The sequence below is a fragment of the Chiloscyllium plagiosum genome, unplaced genomic scaffold, assembly GCF_037043375.1.
Source record: "Chiloscyllium plagiosum isolate Xiang-an unplaced genomic scaffold, Cpla_swu_hap1 HiC_scaffold_8, whole genome shotgun sequence".
In the NCBI taxonomy this organism is placed as follows: domain Eukaryota; kingdom Metazoa; phylum Chordata; class Chondrichthyes; order Orectolobiformes; family Hemiscylliidae; genus Chiloscyllium; species Chiloscyllium plagiosum.
The window spans coordinates 19,748,827-19,775,676 of record NW_028270146.1 but is presented as its reverse complement, the minus strand read 5'-3'; the positions used below and the strand labels follow the sequence as shown (position 1 = coordinate 19,775,676).

At 41.3% G+C, this 26,850-nt stretch overlaps 2 protein-coding genes across 3 annotated transcripts in view; both read left to right on the top strand.

Annotated features, from left to right (window-relative positions):
• The window catches only part of vipas39 (VPS33B interacting protein, apical-basolateral polarity regulator, spe-39 homolog), a 62,402-nt gene extending 60,496 nt beyond the window's left edge, over positions 1 to 1,906 (top strand). For both annotated transcript variants that reach the window (XM_043697060.2, XM_087989631.1), the window contains exon 20: positions 1,235 to 1,906. In XM_043697060.2, the coding sequence (XP_043552995.2) occupies positions 1,235 to 1,255 (21 nt within the window). In that variant the 3' untranslated portion in view covers positions 1,256 to 1,906. The remainder of the gene's footprint in view (positions 1 to 1,234) is intronic.
• Positions 1,907 to 4,220: 2,314 nt separating this feature from the next.
• The window catches only part of ak7b (adenylate kinase 7b), an 82,371-nt gene continuing 59,741 nt past the window's right edge, over positions 4,221 to 26,850 (top strand). The window contains exons 1-5 of the mRNA XM_043697055.2: positions 4,221 to 4,338; positions 9,992 to 10,168; positions 12,382 to 12,490; positions 22,524 to 22,618; positions 26,027 to 26,128. Of these exons, the coding sequence (XP_043552990.1) occupies positions 4,240 to 4,338; positions 9,992 to 10,168; positions 12,382 to 12,490; positions 22,524 to 22,618; positions 26,027 to 26,128 (582 nt within the window). The 5' untranslated portion in view covers positions 4,221 to 4,239. The remainder of the gene's footprint in view (positions 4,339 to 9,991; positions 10,169 to 12,381; positions 12,491 to 22,523; positions 22,619 to 26,026; positions 26,129 to 26,850) is intronic.

Here is a 26,850-nt window from a genome sequence, read left to right as displayed (position 1 = left end):
ACATTCTGTTTGTTTTCTGAATAACTTGCTGTACCTGCACGCCAAACTTTTGTGATCCATATACCAAGATATCCAGATCCTTTGTATCTCAAGTACTTTGTCTCCATTTAAATATGTTGCTTTTCGCTTCTTTCTGCCAAAGTGATGAGTTCACTTGTCCCCTTCACTATGTTATACTCCATTTGCCAACTTTCTGCCCACTAAATTAACTATCTATATCTCTTTTCCCTTTTAGAGACCGTTATGTCCTCTTTATAATTTACATTTATATCTATCTTTGTGTCATCAAATTTAGCAGTCGTATATTTGTTCCCTTAATCCAAGTCATTGGTATAAATTGTAAGTAGCTGAGGTCCCAGCACTGATTCTTATGGCACTCCAATCTTGCCATCTCAAAATTTATTTATTTATATCTATTCTGTTTCCTGTTAACTAGCCAATTGTCTTTCCATCTTAATATATTACATCCAGTGCTGTTAGTTCTTATTCTGCATAGCAAGCTTTGGTGTACCTTGTCATGTATCTTCTTGGAAAGGTTCCTCTTTGTCGTGATGTTTGTTACCTCCTCAAAGAACTTCCTCCTAATAGCTGTTCCTTCTAATAACTGTTCAACTAACTGACTTGTTATTTCCTGCTTTTTGTCTCCTTCCTTTCTTGAATAGAGGAGTCAGAGTCCTATTTTCTGGTGAGATGGTGATGTAAGCATGATTAACAACAATAGCAGCATCATGTGTGAGACACTGTGAAGAAAGAATGGAATAATCTGTATATCTGTGAGATGTAGTTACTCAGAACATTATTATGCCCGGCATTGTAAATAAGAGTTCGCAGAACCTGCTCAAGTCAGATTGCAGTTATTCATTAAAGACCACAAACTGAGTTGGGCAGTGAAAGCTGTCTGTTAAATGTGCAGAACAGAACCTGAACCACAAGCCTTGTGGTAACATAAAGCAAAAATGATGCTTTAAACCTTAACTTCCCAGAATGGAATGTGTGAAGCATATATAACATCCGACTTCAGTGATCTGGCCAGGACTGATGATATCAGTCCACAACTTAGTATTTTTAAGGCAACAGCCCACTGTTACACAAATAGAGACCATCACTGAACTGTAAAAGCATTTGCCTTTTTTAATTGCCAGAAGTGAGATCTACATAATATAAAAATAAGTAAATGAAAAATAAATATAATCGCTAGATTGGTAATAGTAGTTTTGAATGTTGTGTTTTGCAGCAAATCAGATGGAAAAATTGACGAACCAAGACTTCTGCAGGAATGTCTTCTGTATGTCTGATTATTAAGGGAGCTGGAGGTCGGAGGATTGATGATCCTAGCATTCAGCAACAAGGAAGAATGATCAATATCCATCTTCTGAAAATTGCGGACGCTCTTCTCCCTCATGATAAAAATGAATCATTATATAGGAGCTTATAAATTAAGTGTCTGAGCCATACATTTGTATATTTCATATGTATCAAGTTGATCAATTGCAAGACTGTGACTTTTAAGGAGGAAGGGCAGGATGGAGTGGGGTAAGCTGAAGGAAGTATGACTGGTGAATGACAAGAGCAAAGTCCAGATTCCCCCAGCTAAAATTTGAAAATGCTGAGCATAAGAGGGGAACTTTACCACAGAAATCTTGGAATTTGTTTTTTAACCACAATGTTGCTAGCTGGCCTTATGGATTACATCTAGAGATGGGAATAAAATTGTATTAGAGAATAGTTCATGTATTTACTGGATCCTTCTCTTACTACTCATAATTACAACTTAAAAATATAAGTAGTATAATTCCTGACTATTACTCTAAAATGAGAGGAGATAGATCTGTTGTACAGAAACTGAAAAACAAGTCGCTCATTAAGAATACTTTTTTGTAATAAAATATAAAACTTTGGTAGCTTTCTATGTTGCACTTCATTATTTGTTCTCATAGTTTATTATTTTCTTCCTGGGTTTGGCACCACTTCGGGCCTATCTTGGGTCTTAAAAAGAAAAAAGGTGGCTGAGGGAAGTGTGAGGAATTTTGTTTTCCTTTTGACCCATCGCTATAGGGAGATTCTTCCAATACTATGGAGCTGTCTGGGATGTAAGGGCTAGGATTATTAACTCAAAGTCCAATAAACTTTGTTTCTCACACACTGGAATTTTGATGTGCAAGGTCTGACCTTCAGATTGGCAATGTTGCAATCCCTGTTACCACATTTCTTCCCTGTTCAAAAAAGGGAATAGGGATAACCCCGGGAATTACAGGCCAGTTAGTCTTACTTCGGAGGTAGGTAAAGTAATGGAAAGGGTACTGAGGGATAGGATTTATGAGTATCTGGAAAGGCACTGCTTGATTAGGGACAGCCAGCACGGATTTGTGAAGGGTAGGTCTTGCCTTACAAGTCTGAATTCTTTGAGGAGGTGACCAAGCATGTGGATGAGGGTAGAGCAGTGGATGTAGTATACATGGATTTTAGTAAGGCATTTGATAAGGTTCCCCATGGTAGGCTTATGCGGAAAGTCAGGAGGCATGGGATAGAGGGAAATTTGGCCAATTGGATAGAAAACTGGCTAACCGGTCGAAGTCAGAGAGTGGTGGTAGATGGTAAATATTCAGCCTGGAGCCCAGTTACAAGTGGAGTTCCGCAGGGATCAGTTCTGGGTCCTCTGCTGTTCGTAATTTTTATTAATGACTTGGATGAGGGAGTCGAAGGGTGGGTCAGTAAATTTGCAGATGATACGAAGATTGGTGGAGTTTTGGATAGTGAGGAGGGCTCTTGTCAGCTGCAAAGGGACTTGGATATGATGCAGAGCTGGGCTGAGGAGTGGCAGATGGAGTTCAACCCTGCCAAGTGTGAGGTTGTCCATTTTGGAAAGACAAATAAGAATGCGGAATACAGGGTTAATGGTAGGGTTCTTAGTGAGGTGGAGGAACAGAGGCATCTTGGGGTCTATGTTCATAGGTCTTTGAAAGTTGCCACTCAGGTGGATAAAGCTTGTAAGAAGGCCTATGGTGTATTAGCATTCATTAGCAGAGGGATTGAATTCAAGAGTCGTGAAGTGATGTTGCAACTGTACAGGACTTTGGTTAGGCCACATTTGGAGTACTGTGTGCAGTTCTGGTCGCCTCACTTTAGGAAAGATGTGGAAGCTTTGGAGAGGGTGCAGAGAAGATTTACCAGGATGTTGCCTGGAATGGAGAATAGGTTGTACGAGGATAGGTTGAGAGTGCTAGGCCTTTTCTCATTGGAACGGCGAAGGATGAGGGGTGACTTGATAGAGGTTTATAAGATGATCAGAGGAATAGATAGAGTAGACAGAAACTTTTTCCCCGGGTACAACAGAGTGTTACAAGGGGACATAAATTTAAGGTGAAGGGTGGAAGGTATAGGGGAGATGTCAGGGGTGGGTTCTTTACCCAGAGAGTGGTGGGGGCATGGAATGCGCTGCCTGTGGGAGTGGTAGAGTCAGAATCTTTGGTGATCTTTAAGCGGCAATTGGATAGGTACATGGATGGGTGCTTAAGCTAGGACAAATGTTCGGCACAACATCGTGGGCCGAAGGGCCTGTTCTGTGCTGTATTGTTCTATGTTCTATGTCTCTTGCCGCTGAGCTTTGGCTATCAATTATTGACTGTAGGAGACTCCTGGGCAATCTGAGAGGGTTGGGAGTGCCGCTCAAAATGGTGCAAAGTCAAAATGAATTCGTTATTTGGAGAAGCTAGGGCCTTTATGTCCAATTTAGATCCTGGAAGTTGAACCAAAGCAAGATGTAGCATGATTAGTTTTGGATTGTTGCATAAAATGGACAAAGTAACAATGGTTTTCACCTTATTTCCAATAAAATTACTTCAATAAAGTGCTTCATGAGTTGCCAATAGTTTTGGAGATGTTTCAAGGTCATGAAAGGTGTTACCTAGATGCTGCTTCAGTACTTTCTTTGCTATGCAGTGCTGAGAGTGCTTCCTTCCAACACTGTTCAAGGTTGACGCTTTTGGCTGCAGGGCATTGACTGCCACTTCTACAACCCGTAGCCCACAAACTGGCTGGCTGCATGTCCTTGTGCAGGGTTTGCATGTCCAGCATCATTCTCAGCACACAGTGGGGACAGGCACTGGGATTCCCTCCTCCCTCCCTTTGCAGCTGGAGGTGGAGTTGTCCTCCGCCCACTTGGCTGTCCGCTGGCCCCGCCCAGGACACTCCCTTAGCAACGCGTCCGTCTGGCTGCGTCTCCAAGGGCGCCGGGCAGCCATGGCGGAGGAGGACAGTGAGGTTTCACCTGGCAAAGTCCGCAGCAAACGGATCTTCCTCAACCACTTGGACTCGTTCGTCGGGAGCCACACAGGCAAAGTTAGTGAGATCCGAAATTATTTACTGAGGGGCATTACTGGGATGGTTGGGGTTTTCATATGGCGGGGGAAGGGTAAGAGTTTTTGGAGGTTCAGCGTGTGTATCTGTGAGGGGTATGTGTATGGTTAATGTTTTATTTAGGGAGTTAAGCAGCTGAGTTGGAGGTGATGAGTCAGTGTGTAGAGGCTCTCGTGTGGTTTGGTAGCAGTGCCCTTACCCTGAACCCAGAACAGAGGCCTGGGTTCAAGTCCCATCTGCTCTGGAGGTGTGTAAAAACATCTCTGAACAAGTTGATTAGAAAAATAGCTTAAGTACAAAACAAATAGAGGCATGGAGTGTATATTGTGTGTGTGGACGAAGACTGTGCGTTTGGTATTGGGGGGATTAAGTAATTGTGTATCATTGAGAGATAAGCATGTGTGTTAGAGGTGCCTGTATGTGTGGATGTCATGAGTAAGTTTTTGTGGAAGGGACACTGAGAGAGGGGTATGGATAACAAGATGTTATGTGTTGTGAGGGTAAATGTGGTTAGAGGGTATGTGTGTTGTGAGGAGTATAAGCATACATGTTGGGTTTTAAGTGTGTGTATTCAGGGATACATCTATGTGTTCATTATATGTTGGTAAGTGTATGGGTGTGTAAGCCAAGGTGCTTGTGTAGGCAAGTTTATCTAGTGTACATGTATGTGTGAGTGCACACATAAATAATTCTTTGTGCACACACTTGTGTACACAACTTTGGTTGGGAAAATTCCAGAAGGTTTTGTAATATAGTATCCAACAGTGTCCACACCTTCGGCAGAATTATAGCCACCAACTTTGATTTGAGGTGTCCCCAGCCAGTGATGTCTGAACATAGGACACTCTGAATGCATTGTATTTGCCAGGCAAAGGTTAGGTTACCCCCGCAGTTGAGTTCCTAACTGTTAGCTGTTAGGCAAAATGTTTACAGAGTCAGGAGGCCATCTGTCATTTTCATCAATAGAATATGTGGATTTGGCTTTTTGCTTTGCCGTCATCTTTTTTTCTGAGTTTTATTGGACCTATAGTTAATGTCCTCCATCTGTTTCTCTAATTGTTGGAGTTGCTGATAGAGCTTGACAGTATTTTCAAGTACGTTGAAACTTTTCAATATTGCTGAGAATTGCAGTAGTAACTTGTATAAACTGATTTGAATTTTTGATTTCTTTATTGTCACATTATTTTGTTACAAAATACAGTGAAAAGTATTGTATAGTGTTCAGTGCTATTGTAAAACACAGAAAAATAAACCAAAATACAATGTAAAGGCAGAAGAATAAAGAAAAAAAGTTCAACTTTATAAAGTTAAAAATCACATAACAACAGGTTTATTTGGAAGCACTAGCTTTCGGGTGAACAACCACCTGATGAAGGAACAGCGCTCGGAAAGCTAATGCTTCCAAATAAACCTGTTGGACTGTAATCTGGTGTTTGATTAGATTAGATTGCCTACAGTGTGGAACCAGGCCCTTCGGCCCAACCAGTCCACACCGACCCTCCGAAGAGTAACCCACCCAGACCCATTTCCCTCTGACTAATGCACCTAATACTATGGACAATTTAGCATGGCCAATTCACCTGACCTGCACATCTTTGTGACTGTGGGAGGAAACCCACACAGACACGGGGAGAATGTGCAAACTCCACACAGACAGTCACCCGAGGCTGGAATTGAACCTGGGACCCTGGTGCTGTGAGGCTGCAGTGCTAACCACCGAGCCACCGTGCCACCCACTATTTGATTTTTAACTTTGTACATCCCGTTCCAATACCGGCGGCCAGCACAAGTCTGCTCACCATGCTGGAACAAGAGTTGCCATTCTTCAGCACCATCTTGCCTCCATTAATGCCGCCACCACCATGAGATGTACCTCGCCAACGCAGTCACTTGCCAATGCTGCTGGGTCCCATACTGGACCAAACTTGACTCCGCCACCACTGCCAAGAGTCCGCTCCAGGCCCACCTTGCTGATGCTGCCTGGTTGTATATTGGGCTCAAACCTGCCTCTGCTGCAACCTCCATCAGTCTGCGCTGGATGAAAATGCTGTGGGGAAGCCAAACTTGCCTCTGCTGCAGCAACCATGAGATTGTAGTGGTAGGCTTACACACCGCCAATGCCATTATTGCCAATGCTGTTGCCATGACTAAGCTCTTCACTAGAGGCAAATAAAAAGAAGAAAAACAGTGAGAAATGAGGAAAAAAATAGAAAAGAGGAGTGGGCTAGCCCTGGGCTCAGGACCTCCTACTCTGCCGCCATCTTGGATCAGCAAAAGCACAGGAAAAACTAGAAAACTGGCTTGATCAATAACACAGAAACTAACATGCTCCCCAGCCACAAGCTCCATGAGACAATCTGATCTGATCCAGGGTTTTACAAATGGGGTTGTGAACTTGGAGGAAGTTGCTGTGCAGCTGAGACCAAGTTATAACTACTGTGTTCCTGCACTAATAGACAGGTACCTTCTTTCATAGACCTCACTTCTCACTGAAGAGTCACAATAATTTTCAAGCTTCAAGTTGAGGCCACAGTGGGAAAGCCTTTGGGAAGCATGGAATTACGCTTCTTTGCATTGTTGTTCTTACACCTGGAATATCGTGCTCCATTTGCCAAATCACGTTAAAATCTTTCCAATTCCCTGTGGCACAACACTACAAATTGTTGTCAGTGAAAGAAATAACATTTTTTAAAAGAGCCTGGAGACTGAGAAGTGCTGAAGTAATGAATTGATCCCCTCAGCTAAAGTATAGTGAGCAAAACACAACTGTACATGCTGGAAATCTGAAACAAAACAGAAATTGTTGGAGGAATCAGCACTCTGTTTTTTGTAAAATACTGTGGGAATCAACATTTGAGAGTGGAGGCAGAGGAGGTTAACTAGATTTACCCCTGTAACAGGGGTGTGAGGTTTCAGGTACATGGCAAAACTGGAGCCATTTTCTTGAAAGCAGACTTGTTTGTAAAAATGAATAAAGCATTCAAAATCATGGAAATTTGGAACAGAGTAAATAAGGAAAAGTGTTTGAACTGGCAGGAGTGTTGATAACCAAAGGGCACAAATTCAAGGTGATTGATGGAAGAACAGGTGCATATTTTCCCATTTGTGAATCTAAAATTAAGGACATAGTTACTAAATAAGGGTCTCCCGTAAGATGTCTTGAAAAGGATTTTCTCTCAGAAGGCTGTTAATCTGTGGCATTTTCTAACCTCGAGAGCAGTGTGGGCTGTGGCATTGAATAGATTCATGGCTGAAATAGACAGATGTTTGAATACAAGAGAATCAAGGGTTATGGGAACAAATAAAAGTGGAGTTAAAGTCTTGATCTGATCAACCACGATTGTATTGAATAGTGGAGCACGCTTGAGGGGCCAAAGATCCAACTGCTGCTCCTCTTTTCATTTAATATATTTAGAATAACTGGGTGAAAATACTTGAGAAAATCAGAGCTTCACTTTGTAAGAGCAGCAACTGTGCAATGTGTAAAATATAGAAATGGTGAATGAAAAAGATAATTTAACCTGAAATTACAAAAGTAATATAGTTGGAGCAGGCTCAAAGGGCCAGATGGCCTACTCCGACTGTGGTGTTCCTAAATTCTAAGATAAATTTGGGGCTGATGTTTGGGAACGTTTTACACTAAATTAATACAGAGGCTAGGGCAATGGTGGCAACACAATTCGAATCTGTTTGAGAAACATTTGGATTGTACCTGGGAAACATGTATTGCCTTCCTTGACAGATGAAATAACATGATATGAATTCTCCGTTTCAATCACTGCCCATGTGATTTCTGCCTTTGTCTCTCCCTCCTTTATAAAATGCTGTTGTTTTGATCTTTTTCCCCCAAAATTCAAAAACAACGCAACAGCTTTTAAAACAGTGATTACTGCATCTGGAATTTGAAGGAAATCAGCTCCACCACTTAAAATATCTCAAAAAAGGAGCAGCTGTTACAGCCACAATTTTTTCCCATCCTCCATTTTGGATTATCCAGAATCCTGGGTTTGAGCTATGGGGAGAGCTACAGGGACAGACTGAATAGGCTGGAGCTTTTTTCCCTGGGGAAGATGAGGGGTGACTCTATAAAGGTTTATGGAATCATGAGAGACATGGATAGGGTAAATAGATAAAGGTTTTTACCTGGGGTGGGGAGTCCAGAAGTAGAGGGAATAGGTTTAAGGTGAGAGGGGAAATATTTTAATGGACCTAAGGGGCAACTTTTTCATGCAGAGGGTGGTGTGTGTATGGAATGAACTGCCAGGAGAATTACAACATTTAAAAGGCATCTGGATGGGTATATGAAAAGGAAGGTTGAGAAGGATATGGACCAAGTGCTGGCAAATGGGGCAAGACTAATTTAGCATATCTGGTTGCATGTACGGAAGGGTCTGTTTCCATGCTGTACAGCTCTATGACTCTATGAATGGTGCTCCTTCTCTGTGCCTAGCTTTTGATTTGTTAACTTCATGTTCATTTACTACACTACTCCTCAAACATTTTTCACAGCTGTTCCTGCATTACTTCTTTAAGAATAAGCACAATAAAAACACATTTAAGAATATGTTTGATAAACATATAGATAGTCTCTAGATAGTTGAAGCTGATTTTAATTTGACTTGATTATATCAATGAGTTGACCTCCTGACTTTTAATTTTCCGAAGGAAAAGGACTACAGTTTGGCAAGATTAGTTTCTGTGTCCAGGAAAACAAGGAGCAGGTATTTTGAAGAGGGTATAAAGTTGGCTGTATGAGAGCAGCTGAAAATTGGGTGGGGTGTATAACAGGTGGTTAATTTGATACTAGTAGTTTTACTACTCTTTGGCAGCAGTTAAATGCTTCTGTATAGGTTTCAGAGTTTAAAAGTTCCTCTTTTACACACTTCCATAATGAAACATCTGTCTAATTGACATTTACTGTGACTGCCAGTGCTGGAAGTTAATAATTGCAAAGGAGAACTGTGCAGAAATTTCTTTTAAATCTTATTTAGATTCCATTAGCAAATTTCAATTTGTAACATTTCCTATGGTAAATTATATAAAGTACTAGTTCCACTCCAGTTGTAGCAAGTTGTCCTATCCTGGGCAGCACACTTTAAGAAGGATTTCTCGGCTTTCCAGAAGCTACAGAAGAGATTTTCTAGAATGGGTTCAGGTATGAAACATTTCAGTGTTACATATAGATTGAAAAAGTTGGAGTTGTTCTCCTTAGAGCATGGAAAGTAAAGAGAAAATTTAATAGAGGTAGTGATGATGAATTTAGATAGTGTAAATAAAGTGAAACTACTTCTAATAGCTGAAGGACTGAAATTAAGAGGGCACAGATTTCAGATGTTTGCCAAAAGAACTGGATTTATTATGAGGAAAATCTTTATCTAATGCAACAAGTGTTCAGGATTCAGAATGCACCGTATAAAAGGGTAACGATTCAACAGTAACTTTCAGAAGGGGTTTCAATAAATATATGAAGGAGGAATTGCAGCATAGGAGAAGGAGCAGGAATATTGGACTTGCGCTTCATGTCTTCATGTGAACGGCCGAAGCCTTGATGAGCTGAATAATCTACTTCTGTGGTGCGCTATTGTATGGTTCTCTGAATTCAAAGATTAAATTCTGATACCTGATTCATTTCTAGTACCTATCAAACTGTGTGGTTGGAGCATCATTGGAGGCACCACTAGAGGAAGAACAAATTGAGGAAGAGAATGATTCAGTCCGAAGCATTCCAGTGGCCAAAGGGACATATCAGGTGGTGGGAACGCAGAGAAACCCTGATGCCCAGAAGCCTGATTTTGCTTTTGAAATCTTCTCTGTGAGTCCCCAAATTCACTTTATGAAATAAAAAATGTTTATAGAATTATTATTTTAAAAGTTTCTTTAAAACAGAATTTATGTCTTAAAACTGAGCTAGAGTTTTTATAGTTCGGTAGACATAAGTGTGTATGGTTTCTTGCCAGGTCACTAGCTGCTTGGTATATAGCAAAGCAGATGGATAAAGCAACTCATCTCAAGACACAAAGGGAAGCAAAAAAAATTACAAAAGCTAACCAGACTTTGGAATGTGCCGAGTTGAGGAGTGCAGTGCTGGAAAAGCACAGCTGGTCAGGCAGCATCCGAGGAATAGGAGAATTGACGTTTCGAGCATAAGCTCTTCATCAGGATGAAGACCTTATGCTCGAAACGTCAATTCTCCTGATCCTTGGATGCAGCCTGACCGCCTGTGCTTTTCCAGCACCGCACTCAGCGACTCTGATCTCCAGCATCTCACTTTCCCCTTTCGAATGTGCAGAGGACACTAAAAGTCTGCAGGGGGATATAGATAGGTTAAGTGAGTGGGCAAGAATCTAGCGAATGGACGACAATGTTGGTAAATGTGAGAGGTGATCTTATAGAAACATATAAAATTATAAAGGGAATAGATAAAGTAGAAGCAGGGAGTTTGTTTCTATTAGTGGGTGAAACTAGAACTAGGGTACACAGTCTCAGATTATGGGGGTGCAGATTTAGGACTGAGCTGAGGAGGAACTTCTTCTCCCAAAGGGTTCTGAATCTGTGCAATTCCATGCCCAGTGAAGCAGTTGAGGCTACCTGTTGAATGTTTTTAAGATAAAGATGGATAGATTTTTGAACAGTAAAGGAATTAAGGGTTATGGTGAGCAGGCGGATAGGTGGAGCTGAGTCCACGAGAAAGATCAGCCATGATGTTATTGAATGGTGGAGCAACCTCAAGGGGCCAGATGGCCTACTCCTGCTCCTATTTCTTAAATTCCTATATGTTCTTATGTTCTTCTGGAAGAAACCCATAGGTTAATGTCCAAAAAACAGCCTTCATGAGAACTAGTGCAGTAAGACTAAGGAAGACATCCAGTTTCAATGTTAAAGCAGCTACATTAGAGTTTAACCGAGTTCCCTATTTTTGACTTAGATCACTCATTAGGTATCATTCACATTCTGTTGTTGATTTTTGACAGCACTCTTTTGTCCTCTTTGCCTTACCTGTTCTCCAGCTGCTGTTCTTCTCTCCCCTCTATTTAGTTAGAGTGAACCTCGTCAATTGTATAAGAGGGATTTCTCCAATCTTGTCTTTACAAAGGTTTCCTCATTGGCATCCCTATCATTAGATTACATTGGGTTAGGGTGACCTGTTACTTGCAATGTCACGCCTTTCCTTGCCAACCTTCGTTAGTTCTCTTTCCCTCACCATGTCATCCTCAGAATCTTCTATAAATGTCTCTACTAGTGTTCTTTGCTCTTTTAATTTTAATCTGTTGTATGTCCTGTGTTCCCTGCAGAACGTTTTCTAACCAATGCACTGGAAAGCTGACCAAATGTCTCTATCTGTTTTCATTATCAATAATCTAACATTTCCCATTTGTAATGAATTGCGATGGGATGTTAATGATTTTGTCCTCATGGGACGAACTGCTCAGCATCACAAGCATGTTCTGATTTTTTTTATTTGAGGTTCAATAGGGAAATAATACTGGCCCAGCAATGACGCTCACATCTCATGATTGACTAAGAACAAATATTCCCTAAGTTAGTCAGTTCCACTTACTCCAACTCACTTTCGTGTGTCTGTGCTTAGAAAAGAGGATGTCTATCTTGGTTTCTATTCCAGGGCCATCTGTTGAAAAGTTTGTATGTGTAGACACTATGTGAAGCCAGGATTAGACTTGACTACAGTGATTAATGAGATTTGAAGTGAAGAATGAAGAAAATTGAATTGAGTTGTCAATGTGTACATGCCTGGAGGTGCAAAAAAAAGTATTTAAATTTCCATTAACACAATTTCAAAATACTGTTCAATAATGCAGAAGATATTTCAAAAGTAAACTGCAAGTATATGCACCCAAAATAATCACATTTCCCTTTAGACATAAATTATAAATAGGGTTTAAAAAGTTGACATCTAACACACTTTATAGGAAATCTTTTTAGAAAGGTAAAATTATGTTCATAGTTAGGAATCATTTTATATGGACATCTGTGAAAAAATTGTTTATTTTTCCCTTCGTTTTTCAGTTTAACTCAAGGGAACAACTATTGGAGTATCTTCTGGACTGTGACATAATTATCTATAACATCACAGAAACAACTGAGCAAATTGATGAAGCCTCCTGGGCAGTTTCAGGTTCTTATTTATCACTTCCTTGATCAACAATAACTACGTGTCATCTTTCATATTTTTTGTTCCCTAAATGATCAGTGTTCCATCAAGATCAACATAAAAATCCTTGTGAGTTTTGAGAAGATTTGTAGCTCAGGTTGAGGTTCTGGATGTAGGTTTGCTCGCTTAGCTGGAAGGTTCCAGAGGCCCACTGAAGATGTTACCTAGTAGGATGATGAAATATCTGGTAAATGAACCTTCCAGCTCAGCGAGCAAATCTACATCCATAAAAATCCTTGTCTTAGTTACCTGTTGGAGAAGATGTTAATGTTTCAGTGTACTGAAATGGTGTGCTGAATTTCATAAAATGCTCGAAAGGAAGCTTGTATCTTCCCCCACTAATTCAGAACAGAACTTCTGCTAGGCTGTACAAAAACAGAAGTTGCTGGAGGAACTTGGCAGAGTCTGTGGAGAGAGAGCAGAGTTAATATTTTGAGTCCAGTGACCCTTCCCCCTAGATATCCTCTCCTAATAGAGCTGAAACACATAAATGGAGAATGGTACAGTTGAGACATGTAACTTATCTCTTGTCAGTGAGATTTGTGTCTGTAGAGACAAACTTAATACACCCTATTATGGAATTTAGATTATGGTCTATTGATTCAATCTGGCGCATCATCTTCAATATTGGTTTCACTTTATTTGTTTTCTGTACATATACAATATATATATGCCTTTTTATCAGGGTATTTAGGGTAATTTGTATTCCACGTGAATTATCAATGATTAAAGTATTAATTTGCATTTAGTCATTTCATTTATTAGTAAGGTAGGAACATACAATGAAACAATTTTACTTTGGCAATTATTTTATTTGTCTAATAATGTTATTGTGCATTGTAAAACTTAAGTAACAATTCTACCTTTCACCCTTAGGCAGCCAACCACCTCAGGGAAATATCTTCAATAGCTTTATCAATAGAATATGAACTGTAACTTACAGAGAGAAGTACCAACATGAATATATTTGCATGAAAATAAAACTATATACACTCTACACATGCTTTCTTTCTTAGTTTTCTCTTCTTATTGTCTCTTTTTCCCTTGCCACTTGTCTTAAGTTGAAAATGGGACTTTTCATCTTCTACCATTCAATTACCAGCTGTGGGAGGGATTTTTAAAAGTAAGAGTTTTGACAGTTGAAAGCTAATTTTAAAGGCCACTACTCCAGCCAGTGAACAATACTTCTGGCAAGACATGGAGAGGCATTTCCTAAATATGACCATGATCACATAGGATATTTGGCAAGGAAACATGTATAAAATCACCAAGATAGATTTTCTGATATCAGGTAATATGCTTAGTACCTCTGATACAGTTCAGGATAGATACAGTGTTGGCCACCATGAATCTAAAATGATATGTATTTTTTCTTATCCATCTAATTTATGTAATTATGCATAGCTCCAAGACTAGTTGCAGTGTTGGTGAAATCCAAACAGATGTGTACAATTAATCACAAAATGGTGGGATTGGAAACCTAAAATCTTTACAGCTTTGTGAAAGGCTTGAAAATATCGGATTTAGGAGCAAGAGTAGCTTCGGTCCCTCAAGTTTGCTCTGTATTCTTAAAATTATGGCTGACTTAATTGAGGCCTGAGCCATGTTCCTATCTTGGCTCCTTTTGCTATCAAAAATTTATCTAACTCTGCCTTGTATAATTTCATTGATTTCATCTCCATTGCCTCCTGATGAAGACAATTTCACATGCTAATGACTCCCTAAAAGAAAAGAAAACTAATCTCTGTACCAAACGGAGACCTCATACACTTATACTGTGTTCCCTAGTTTTTAATCTCCCCCACAGAAGAAACATCCATCTGATATTCTCCTCAAGTGCCCTCAGGACCGCATATGATTCATTAAGATTGCCTATGGATATAGGCACTATCATTCAAATCTTTCTGCATAAGATAACCCCTTCATCCCTGGAATGAGTTGAGTGAACAGTTTCTAACACAATTACATCATTTTTTGAATAAGAAGGCCAAAGCTATACACAGTTTACTGATTATGATCCCATCAAGTTCTTGTACAGCTGCATTCCCTACTTTTGCATTCAGACTCTGACTCTATGATATTTCATTCCACTTGCCATAAATGCCAACATTCCATTTGCCTTCCTAATCACTTGTACTTGTATATGAATTTTTGGGATTCATGTATCAGGACATCCAGTTCCCTCTGAAACAGAGGTCCACAATCTCTTTTCATTTAAATAGCATACTTACTCTCTATTCTTCCTGCCAAAGTGTACAAATGAAAACTTTTCCACATTATACTCCATCAGTCAATTTTCTTTGCTTACCTTATCTATATCCTCTTTACATCTCTTGACAACTTATTTTCGACCTATTTTGCTGTTGCTGGCAGATTTAGCTACCATACATTTGGTTTCTTTATCCAAGTCATTGATATAGATTATATATAGTTGAAGCCCCAGAAATGATCCCTGCAGCACTCCAGTAGAAGTAACTTGCCAACACAAAAGAGAGCCATTTATCCATTTGAGAATCCAAAAAGTTTTTACAAATACATTAAAGACAAAAGAGTAACTAGGGAGGGAATAGGACCCCTCAAAGATCAGCAAGGCGGCCTTTGTGTGGAGCCGCAGAAAATGGGAGAGATACTAAATGAGTATTTTGCATCAGTAATTACTGTGGAAAAGGATATGGAAGACATAGACTGTAGGGAAATAGATGGTGACATCTTGCAAAATATCCATAATACAGAGGAAGAAGTGCTGGATGTCTTGAAATGGGTAAAGGTGGATAAGTCCCCAGGACCTTGTGACATCAAGGACCTTAATTTCTTGTTCCTGTGGACACAGCCTTAGAATTAGAGGGGGTAAATTCAGAACAGAAATGCAGAGACATTTCTTCAGCCAGAGAGTGGTGGGTCTGTGGGATTCATTGCCGCAGAGTGCAGTGGAGGCTGGGACGCTAAATGTCTTCATGGCAGAAATTGATAAATTCTTGATGTCACAAGGAATTAAGGGCTACGGGGAGAATGTGGGTAAGTGGAGTTGAATGCCCATCAGCCATGATTGAATGGTGGAGTGGACTCGATGGGCCGAATGGCTCCTATGTCTTATGGTCTTATGGACCTGATCAGGTGAAGCCTAGAACTCTGTGGGAAGCTAGATAAGTGATTGCTCGGCCTCTTGCTGAGATATTTGTATCATCGATAGTCACAGGTGAGGTGCCGGAAAACTGGAGGATGGCTAACATGGTGCCACTGTTTAAGAAAGGTGGTATGGACGAGCCAGGGAACTATAGAGAGTGAGCCTGACGTCGGTGGTGGGCAAGCTATTGGAAGGAATCCTGAGGGACAGGATGTACATGTATTTGGAAAGGCAAGGACTGATGAGGGATAGTCAACATGGCTTTGTGTGTGGGAAATCATGTCTCACAAACTTGATTGAGTTTTTGAAGAAGTAACAAAGAGGATTGATGAGGGCAGAGCAGTGGATGTAATCTGTATGGATTTCAGAAAGGCGTTCGATAAGGTTCCCCATGGGAAACTGATTAGCAAGGTTAGATCTCATGAAATACAACTGGAACTAGCCATTTGGATACAGAACTGGCTCAAAGTAGAAGACAAAGGGTGGTGGTGGAGGGTTGTTTTTCAGACTGGAAGCCTGTGACCAGTGGAGTGCCACAAGGATCGGTGTTGGGTCATCTACTTTTTGTCATTCACATAAATGATTTGGATGCGAGCATAAGAAGTACAGTTAGTAAGTTTGGAGTTTAATTCAGATAAATGCGAGGTGCTGCATTTTGGGAAAGCAAATCTTAGCAGGACTTATACACTTAATGGTAAGGTCCTAGGGAGTGTTGCTGAACAAAAAGACCTTGGAGTGCAGGTTCATAGCTCCTTGAAAGTGGAGTCGCAGGTAGATAGGATAGTGAAGAAGGCGTTTGGTATGCTTTCCTTTATTGGTCAGAGTATTGAGTACAGAAATTGGGAGGTCATGTTGCAGCTGTATGGGACATTGGTTAGGCGCTGTTGGAATATTGCGTGCAATTCTGGTCTCCTTCCTATCGGAAAGATGTTGTGAAACTTGAAAGGGTTCAGAAAAGATTTACAAGGATGTTGCCAGGTTTGGAGGATCTGAGCTACAGGGAGAGGCTGAACAGGCTGGGGCTGTTTTCCCTGGAGTGTCGGAGGCTGAGGGGTGACCTTATAGAGGTTTACAAAATTATGAGGGGCATGAATAGGATAAATAGACAAAGTCTATTCCCTGGGGTGGGGGAGTCCAGAACTAGAGGGCATAGTTTTAGGGTGAGAGGGGAAAGATATAAAAGAGACCTAAGGGGCAACCTTTTCATGCAGAGGGTGGTACATGTATGGAATGAGCTGCCAGAGGAAGTGGTGGAAGCTGGTACAATTGCAACATTTTTGAGAGGTATTTGGATGGGTATATGAATAGGAAGGGTTTGGAGGGATATGGGCCGGGTGCTGGTAGGTGGGACTAAATTGGGTTGGGGTATCTGGTCGGCATGGATGGGTCTATTTCCAAGCTGTACATCTCTATGACTCTATGACTCTATGCTCCTGATAGCTGACATCTTATCCATACTACTATGTTAACCCCATGCCATGTTCTCTTACTTCATAGCCATTGTTGTAACACATTAACAAATGTCTTTTGTAAATCCAAGAAACCCACATCTATGGGTTCCCTCTCATGCACCTCAGTTGTTAACTTACTCAAAGATTGTAATGAATTGGTTAAATATGATTTTCTTTTCACCGAACAATGTTGACTCTGACTGATTAGATTATGATATCATTAGTGTTGTGCTAGAACTTACTTAATTTATTCTAGCAATTTCTGTGTGATAGACATTAGACTAATTGGCCTATAATGTCATGCTTTTACTTTCTCTCCTTTCTTTAAAAAAAATATTATGTTTGCCATTTCCAATATACTGATACTTTCCAGAATCTAAGGAATGTTGGAAGATTATAACCAGTACATCTTCTATTTCTGCAGCCACTTCAAGACCCTCGGACGCAAATCATCTGTTCCTGGGGACTTGTCAGCCTTTGGGTCTAATAGTACACCCAAGACCTTGACTCTGGTCATGGTGATAGTTGAAGTTCCATTCACCTCTTAATTTTGAAGTGACTTTGGGAAGTTTTCTAAATCTCCTACAGTGAGGACTAACACAAAATACCTGTTTAACGTCTGCCATTTCCCTGTTTTCCAACATCAATTCTTCAATCTTACTCTCTGGAGGACTGAGGCTAATTTTAGTTACTCTTTTCCCATTATGGTACCTATATAAACTTATTATTGTGATGAAGGTTCATATGTAATATTATTTTTTTCTGAATTTGTCTTCTAACCTGGAAGAAGATCTGTAACTTTAAATTTGTTTGTATTTCTATATTGTGAATATTAAGAATGAGCAAGACATGGTTTTTAATCTCATTTCAGATGTGCTGTGTTAATGGTGTAGGAATATCCAGGGATTTGTTTTGTTTATGTGTATTTAAATGAAGTCTTTAAAACCCTTGAAGTGGATAGTTCACTTCTTTAGAAACAGAGTAGAAGAGAACAAATGAAATAGCTGTTGCTTAGCGACAAGAATTCAGTAATACAGAAAATCAGAATTATCCATAAGCAATCATGCAGTATGACATTCATCCAGGGAGAAAATGTCTATATCAGCAGAAGTGCTGTTAATGGCAGTCTCCAAAGTGGCCAAGGCTGTAGAAATGCCATACCTGGAATTTTGTGAATAGTTTTCATCCCCATATTTAAAGCAGTCCAGAGAAGGTTCAACAGATTGATTCCAAACTTGCAGAGATTATCGTTGCATTGGGAGGGGTGGGGTTCAAGGGCGGTGTTGCATGAGTGGAGGAGATGCACTGAACATAAGCTAAACAAACTTTCATGTACTTCCCTCCAAGGTTTCCTCAAATCTTCCAAAAACATTCTTCCACAATCGCAACTTCCCTTCCCACGTGGTTGACGAGGCCCTCCGGCACATCTCCTCCACTTCACGCACCACCGCCCTTGAATCCCACCTCTCCCAGTGCAACAAGGACAGAACCCCACTGGTCCTCACCTTCCACCCCACCAACCTCCGCATACAACACTTCATCCTCTTCCACCTCCAAAAGGACCCCACCATCAGAGATATATTTCCCTCCCCACCCCATCAATGTTCCAAAAAAGCCATTCCCTCCACAATTCCCTCATCAGGACACATCCACCACCAGCCCACATCTAACTCCTGGCACCTTTCCCTGCCACGGCAGGAAGTGCAAAACCTGTGCCCACACCAGTCCCCTCACTTCCATCCAAGGCATCAAGGAATCCTTCCACATCTGTCAGAAATTCACCTGCACCTCTACCAATGTCATCTACTGCATCTATTGCACTTGCTGTGGTCTCCTCTATATCGGGGAGGCAGGACGCCTTCTTGTGGATAGTTTCAGAGAACACCTCTGGGACACCCGGACACACCAACTCCATCGCCACATGGCTGAACACTTCAACTCCCCCTCCCACTCCAACAAGGATATGCAGGTCCTGGGTTTCCTCCACTGCCAAACCGTTACCATCCGACGCCTGGAGGAGGAACGCTTCATATTCCGCTTTGGGACCCTGCAACCATGTGGGATAAATGTGGATTTGAACAACTTCCTCATTTCCCCTACCCCCACATTATTCCCAGTCCCAAACCTCCAACTCGGCACTACCCTCCGAACCCATTCATCACTGCCCCCTCTGACCTATCCCTTCTCCCTCACCTTTATCCACCTATCACTTTCCCAGTTACCTCCCCCAAACTCCACCCCCCTCCCATTTATCTCTCAGCCCCAACCCACAAGCCTCATTCCTGATGAAAGGCCTATGCTCGAAATGTCGATTCTCCTGCTCCTCGGATGCTGCCTGGCCTGCTGTGCTTTTCCAGCACCACACTCAAGATTTGTCGGGAGGTTTGCATGGAAGATGCTGCAAGGTTATCTCCCCTTGTGGAGATGTCTGGGACCAGAGAACATAATTTCAGAGCAAGGTGTTACTTATTTAGGACAGAGATGAGGAGGAATTGTTTCTCCCAGACTGTAGTCATTCTGTGGAAATATTTTCTGCCAGAAGGCTTTAGAGGCTGGATTGTTAAATATATTCTAGGCTGAGGTAGACAGATTTTTAATCAGTCAGGGAATCAAGGCATCTGGGGAAAAGGTCGAAATATGGAGTTGAGGATGATCAGATCAGCCATGATCTCACTGAATGGCAGAGCAGACTTGATGGGTGACATGGTTTACTTCTTTTCTGTTATCCTATGGTCTCTTTCTGAACTAACTATAGTGAAGGATTGCGATATAATTCCAATTCTGGGCGGTATTTTGTTTGGAGCGGAGCTTCCACGTGGTACTGTTCCATGTGTCTACTACTTTTTTTCTTCCAGGAGTAAAATTTGTGGGTTTGGAAGGTACTGTTAGAGGAGCCTCGGTGAGTTACTGCAGTGCATCTTGTAGTGCTTTGCATCAGTAGTGAAGAGAGTAAATATTGAAGGTGGCAAATGGGATGCCAATAAAGTGCATTGAGTATCAGAGTTGGGACGTCATGTTGTGGCTGTAAAGGACATTAGTTAGGCCACTTTTATAATAACACATTCAATTCTGGTCTCATTGCTATAGGAAAGATGTTGCGAAACTTGAAAGGGTTCAGAAAAGATTTACAGGAAGGTTGCCAGTGTTGAACGGTTTGAGCTATAGGGAGAGGCCAAATAGGTTGGGGCTAGTTTCCCTGGCGCTTTGGAGGCTGAGGGGTGACCTTATAGAAATATATAAAATCATGGCAGGCATGGATGGGGTGAATAGTCAAGGTCTTTTCCACAGGGTAGGAGAGTTCAAAACTAGAGGGCAGAGGTTTAAGGTGAGAGGGGAAACATTTAAAAGGGATGTAAGGTGCAATCTTTTCATGCAGAGGATGGTGCATCCATGGAATAAACCGCCAGAGGAAGTGGTGGAGGCTTGGTATAATTACAACATTTAAAAGGTCTCTGGATGGGTATATGAACAGGAAGGGTTTCGAGGGACAAGAGCCAAATGCTGGCAAATGGGACTAAATTAATGTAGGAAATCTGATTGGCATGGATAAGTTAGACTGAAGGGTCAGTTTCCATGCTGTACATCTCTATGATTCTAAGTGGAGTGCTTTGTCCTGGAAGGTGTCAAGCATACCAAGCAAACTTAACCAGAAGTATAGCACAGAGGGGGAAGCAGAAAAGAGTCCACTTCGCCATTCAACAAGATCATGGCTGATATTTTTATGGCCTTCAGCTCCACTTTCCCATCCTCTCAATATAACCCTCAACTCCTTTACTCTTAAAAAAATTATCTATCTTTACCTTAAGAACATTCAACAATGTGGCCTCAGTTGCTCCACTGGGCACTGAATTCCACAGATTCACAACGTACTGGGTGAAGACATTCCTTCTCTCTTCGGTCCTAAATCTACTCCTCGTTATTTTGAGGCTCTGCCCTCTTGTCATAGTTTCACCCACCAGTGGAAACATCCCCTCAATTTCTATCTTACCTATTCCCTTCATAATTTTATATATTTCTGTAAGATCCCCCCTCATTCTTCTAAATTCCAATGAATATAATCGTAATCTACTCAGTCTCTCCTCATAAACCAATCCCCTCAACTGCAGAATCAATCTAGTGAGCCTTCTCTGCACGCCCTTTAGTGCCAGTGTATTCCATTTGCCTTCTTAATTACCTGCAGACCAACCTTCTGTGATTCACGCACAAGGACACCCAGGTCTCTCTGCACAACAGCATGTTGCAATTTTTTACTATTCAAATAATCGCCCTTTTTACTGTTATTCCCACTGAAATGGATGACTTGACATTTATTGACATTGTACTCCATCTGCCAGACCTATGCCCACTCACTTAATGTATCTATATCCCTCTGCAAAGTTTCACAGTCCTCTGCACACTTTGCTCTACCACTTGTCCTAGTGTCATCTATAAACTTTAACACAGTATACATGGTCCCCAACTCCAAATCATCTATATAAATTGTGAATAATTGCTATCCCAACATTGATCCCTGAGGCACACCACTAGCCACTGATCGCCAACCAGAAAAGCACTCATTTATCCCCACTCTTTGTTTCCTGTTAGTTAATCAAACCTCTGTCCATGCTAATACATTACCTGTAATGTCATGGATCTTTATCTTATGCAGCAGCCTTTTGTGCTGCACCTTGCCAAATGCCTCTTGGAAATCTAGATACACTACATCTACTGGGTCTCCATTGTCCACCATGCTTATAATATTTTTATAAAATTCCAGTATACTCGTCAGGCATAACCTGCCTTTCACGAACCCATTCTCCGTCTGCCCAACCATCTAGATGTCTTGCTATTTCTCCCTTGATAATAGATTCAAGCATTTCCCCACTACAGAAGTTAAACTAACTCTTTTGTATATCTCCCTTTTTACACAGAAATGTCACATTTGCTGTTTTCCAATCTGCTCAGGCCCTAAAATTATTGAACTTGATATTGAGGGGGTAGAAAATGAGATGTTGTTCTTCCACTTTGTGCTGAGCTTTTCTGGAACACCGTAGCAAGCCCGAGACAGAGATGTTGGCCAGGGAGCATGGTGGTGTGTTGAAATGACAGGCAAACAGAATGTAGGTGTTCTGCAAAGCAGTCGACCAGCCTGTGATTTATCTCCCCACTGCAGAAGAGACCACATTTTGCGTTGCTAAACTCTACTTTCTCTCCACAGGTGTTGCCTGACCTGCTAAGTTTTTCCAGCAGTTTCTGACTTTCTCACAGTGAGGGAAAACTGACCAAGTTATCAATCATTTCAAGTTCTCAGTGTTTTGCAATTAAATTAAAAAATACAATTCTGAATAAATATTGTACATTTTCTTGGCTTTTTCTGAACCACATAAACAATGAAAAATGCGAAAGGGTAGTGTTTATTTTCCTTTCTCTTCTTTCTTTACAGCATTGCATTCAGAGATAGGAAATTTCGAAAGCTCAAAAACATTCATTCTGTTGTCAACAATAATGACATGGGGACAAACCAAGTCCACCGATCCTGTAAGAAAATTTCAAAATATTTTGGCATTTGTTATTTAATTATTAATAAAATTAATTTGCATAGCAGCTGTCTTTTAATTGTGTTACAAAATTAAGCATTTATTGCAGTTGAGTTTTACTAACATTTAAGAAGGAACTAACATTCAGAACACAAAACCCATTGATCATGAGTGATTTGTGCATTAATTTTAACTGCCTGAAAATTTTGTAGATGTGCTGATTGATTGAACAAACTGTGGCCAATTGAAAATATAGTTGAAGTGCAAGTTGCTCCTCAATAAACTTAGTGATGTTACATTTATTAATCCTGAAAGGAAATTGGCTTAAAATCTAAATTACAATTTCAGATGGACACTGCCATCGTGATTTCCCCATCAGTCACTGTATTTGCTGAGCATGTTGTAGTCATGTCCCTAATGTGTTTTTCTAAATTGCTCTAAAACTGAGAATAAATGAACTGAGCCGGTTTGCAAAATTTTACAGAACTAAAGGTATTACTCAGCTTGCCATATTTATGTTTTATTCCCCCGAAAAGGGAAAGGAAAATGCCACCAGTATTCCAACTACTGATTGCCATCTAGCACTTGTGATGATACCTCTACTAGATTTCCTAATATTGATATAGTTTTGACATTAATGATAAGAACATTTTAAAAATCTGCATGGAAGTACCTAAATTTGCATTTGGTTTTCTGTATTTAGGTCCAGTTGAGGATTTGTATGGGTGCAGGAAATACAATGTGTGCACTGATGAAATTTAAAAGGCTGGGGACCATTAAAAAGATATGCAAAATGAGGTTGCAACATTTCTGAAATGCTTTGAAAATTTCTAAAAAGCACCTCAACACATTAAAAGCCTTTGTTAAAGCTCAAGGATGAGGAGGATGGCAAATACCAGGCATGCATGAACAGAAAGACAACCCAAGATCATGTCACTCTGCAATGGTGCTGTAGCCCAGCTATTGACTCCTTGTTTCATTGCTTCTGAAGTAGAAATAGAAGGACTTTTGGTACAGTAATATTATTCATACCTCTGAACCAGAAACTTGCGGTTTGAGCCCCACACCAGAAATTCGAGTTCGTTATCATATTATAAATCCTTCCAATATGTCTGATGGCAGGTGATAAGAGTAGGAGACTTTTCTGATGAGCTATCCTTCAAAACGCAATGGCAAGCCATTGCAGTTCCTTTCCCAGAAGTGTAGACCAATCAAATGGGATATATATGGCCCAAACCTCAGAAAGAAAGATTGGAAAAATGACAGATATAAGTAGAGACAGTCCTGTATTAGTTAATTACATTGAATTTGGACAATTTTGTCACTCCTGGGCACCATTCCATAAGAAGAGACAGCTTTGAAGCTGTGCTGCTTGATTGCTGCAGATGTCTGAGTTTAAGATTGTACAGCTCTGCACAAAGGCTCCCTTCTAAATTTATAATTGTGTGTGCCCAGTTTTTGAAAGCATTGTACCTTTAAATTTTCTTGCTCTGCCATGCATTTATAGTATTTAATACAGAGTAAATCCTGCATAGTACCATCCAACTGACTTCAAATGCATGTAATTCAGCAGGAACATTGTGCTGCCTGACCTGCTGTGTTTTTCCAGCACCACACTTTTCAATTTTTTTTTGCCTGGACTCTGTGATTTCATGGAGCTTTTTGAAGGCAGATTAAACAAAACTGCAGATTTGATTAGTGACTCCTTTGCAGATGCAACCAATAAGGCTATGCTATAGATATTTTTAATCAACCTGTTCAGAGATGTTTGTATATAGCTCTGGAGCATGTGGGCCATGAACCCGGACTTCCTGGCTTAGAGGAAGGGACAAGATCAGTGCACCATAAAGTTATGAAACATGTTGATCTCCAGATATTGCTGTTCATCCACTTCACCAACACCTTCCACCCCGACCTCAAATTCACCTGGACAGTCTCAGATTCCTCCCTCCCCTTCCTCGACCTTTCTATTTCCATCTCAGGCGACCGAATCAACACGGACATCTACTACAAACCGACCGACTCCCACAGCTACCTGGACTACACCTCCTCCCATCCTGCCCCCTGTAAAAACGCCATCCCATTCTCCCAATTCCTTCGACTCCGCCGCATCTGCTCCCAGGAGGACCAGTTCCAAAAACGCACAACCCAGATGGCCTCCTTCTTCAAGGACCGCAATTTCCCCCCCAACGTGGTCAACGATGCCCTCCACCGCATCTCTTCCACTTCCTGCTCCTCCGCCCTTGAACCCCGCCCCTCCAACCGCCACCAGGACAGAACCCCACTGGTCCTCACCTACCACCCCACCAATCTCCATGTACAGCGCATCATCCGCCGTCATTTCCGCTACCTCCAAACGGACCCCACCACCAAGGATATATTTCCCTCCCCTCCCCTATCAGCATTCCGTAAAGACCACTCCCTCCGTGACTCCCTCGTCAGATCCACACCCCCCACCAACCCAACCTCCACTCCCGGCACCTTCCCCTGCAACCGCAGGAGGTGCAAGACTTGCGCCCACACCTCCCCCCTCACTTCTCTCCAAGGCCCCAAAGGAAACTTCCATATCCGCCACAGATTCACCTGCACCTCCACACATATCATCTATTGCATCCTCTGCACCCGATGTGGCCTCCTCTATATTGGGGAGACAGGCCGGCTTCTTGCGGAGCGTTTCAGAGAACACCTCTGGGACACCCGGACCAACCAACCCAACCACCCTGTAGCTCAACATTTCAATTCCCCCTCCCACTCCACCAAGGATATGCAGGTCTTTGGACTCCTCCATCGTCAGACCACAACAAAACGACGGTTGGAGGAAGAACGCCTCATCTTCCGGCTAGGAACCCTCCAACCACAAGGGATGAACTCGGATTTCACCAGTTTCCTCATTTCCCCTCCCCCCACCCTGTCTCAGTCAAATCCATCCAATTCAGCACCGCCTTCCTAACCTGAGATCTTCTTCCCGACCTCTCCGCCCCCACCCCAGTCTGACCTATCACCCTCACCTTGACCTCTTTCCATCTATCACATTTCCGATGCCCCTCTCCCAAGTCCCTCCTCCCTACCTTTTATCTTAGCCTGCTGGACAAACTTTCCCCATTCCTGAAGAAGGGCTTATGCCCGAAACGTCGATTCTCCTGTTCCTTGGATGCTGCCTGACCTGCTGCGCTTTTCCAGCAACACATTTCCAGCTCTGATCTCCAGCATCTGCAGACCTCACTTTCACCTTAATGAGAAAGGAAATTTGGAGAAAAAAATCTGAATGCTTTAATTGCTGCCTTGTACACTCTCCATGATACATACATTCTGCATTTAATGATAAGGTGATGTATATTTTTACATTTGCTTTTGATGTTGTAATGTGTTTTATTGCCATAAAAACTCAAATAAACTCCTTTTTTTGCAGGAAGATGTGTTAACAGAAGATGAGTATCGTAGAAGAAAGGCCCATCCAAACTTTAAGGATCACCTCAGCCTTGAGAAACTAGTTATCAAACTTGGAAAAACTGTATGTTATCACAGAAAATACCTTGAACTTTAAAAAAAGTAAACTTCCTGTGCGCAGCTTTAATAGTCCAGTGTTGTTGAGAATTTAGGAGAAACTTCTTTAGCTGAACGTTGGCAAGAATATGAAATGTGCAACATCAGAGTACCTGAGAAATGTAGCATATTTGATTTCAGGGATAGTTAGTTAGGCAAAATAGCTAGTTTCTGTGTTTGCATACTTGATTTGAAATACTAAGTAAAATGCAGCTTGGGTGGCACGGTGGCTCAATGGTTAATACTGCTGCCTCATAGCACTAGGGACCCAGGTTCAATTCCAGCCTCAGGTGGAGTTTGTGTATTCTCCCTGTGTCTGCCTGGGTTTCCTCTGGATGCTCCGGTTTCCTCCCACAGTCCAAAGATATGCAGGTTAGCTGAATTGGCCATGCTAAATTGCCCATAATGTGCAGGGATGTGTACGTTAGGTGCAATAGTCTGAAGTAAACGTATGGTAGGGAAATGGGTCTGATTGGATTACTCTTTGGAGGGGTTTGGTGTGGACTTGTTGGAAACAGGCCCTTTGGCCCACTCTATAGGAATTCTAATTCTAAAATATGTTCAGTTCCTAATTTTGGATGAGTCTCTCATGCCATAAATATGGGTCCAAGGCTATTTTTTAAAAAATTAAGTAAGGGGTACTATGAGGGCATGAGAGCAGAGCTGGCTAAAATTAATTGACAAATTAGG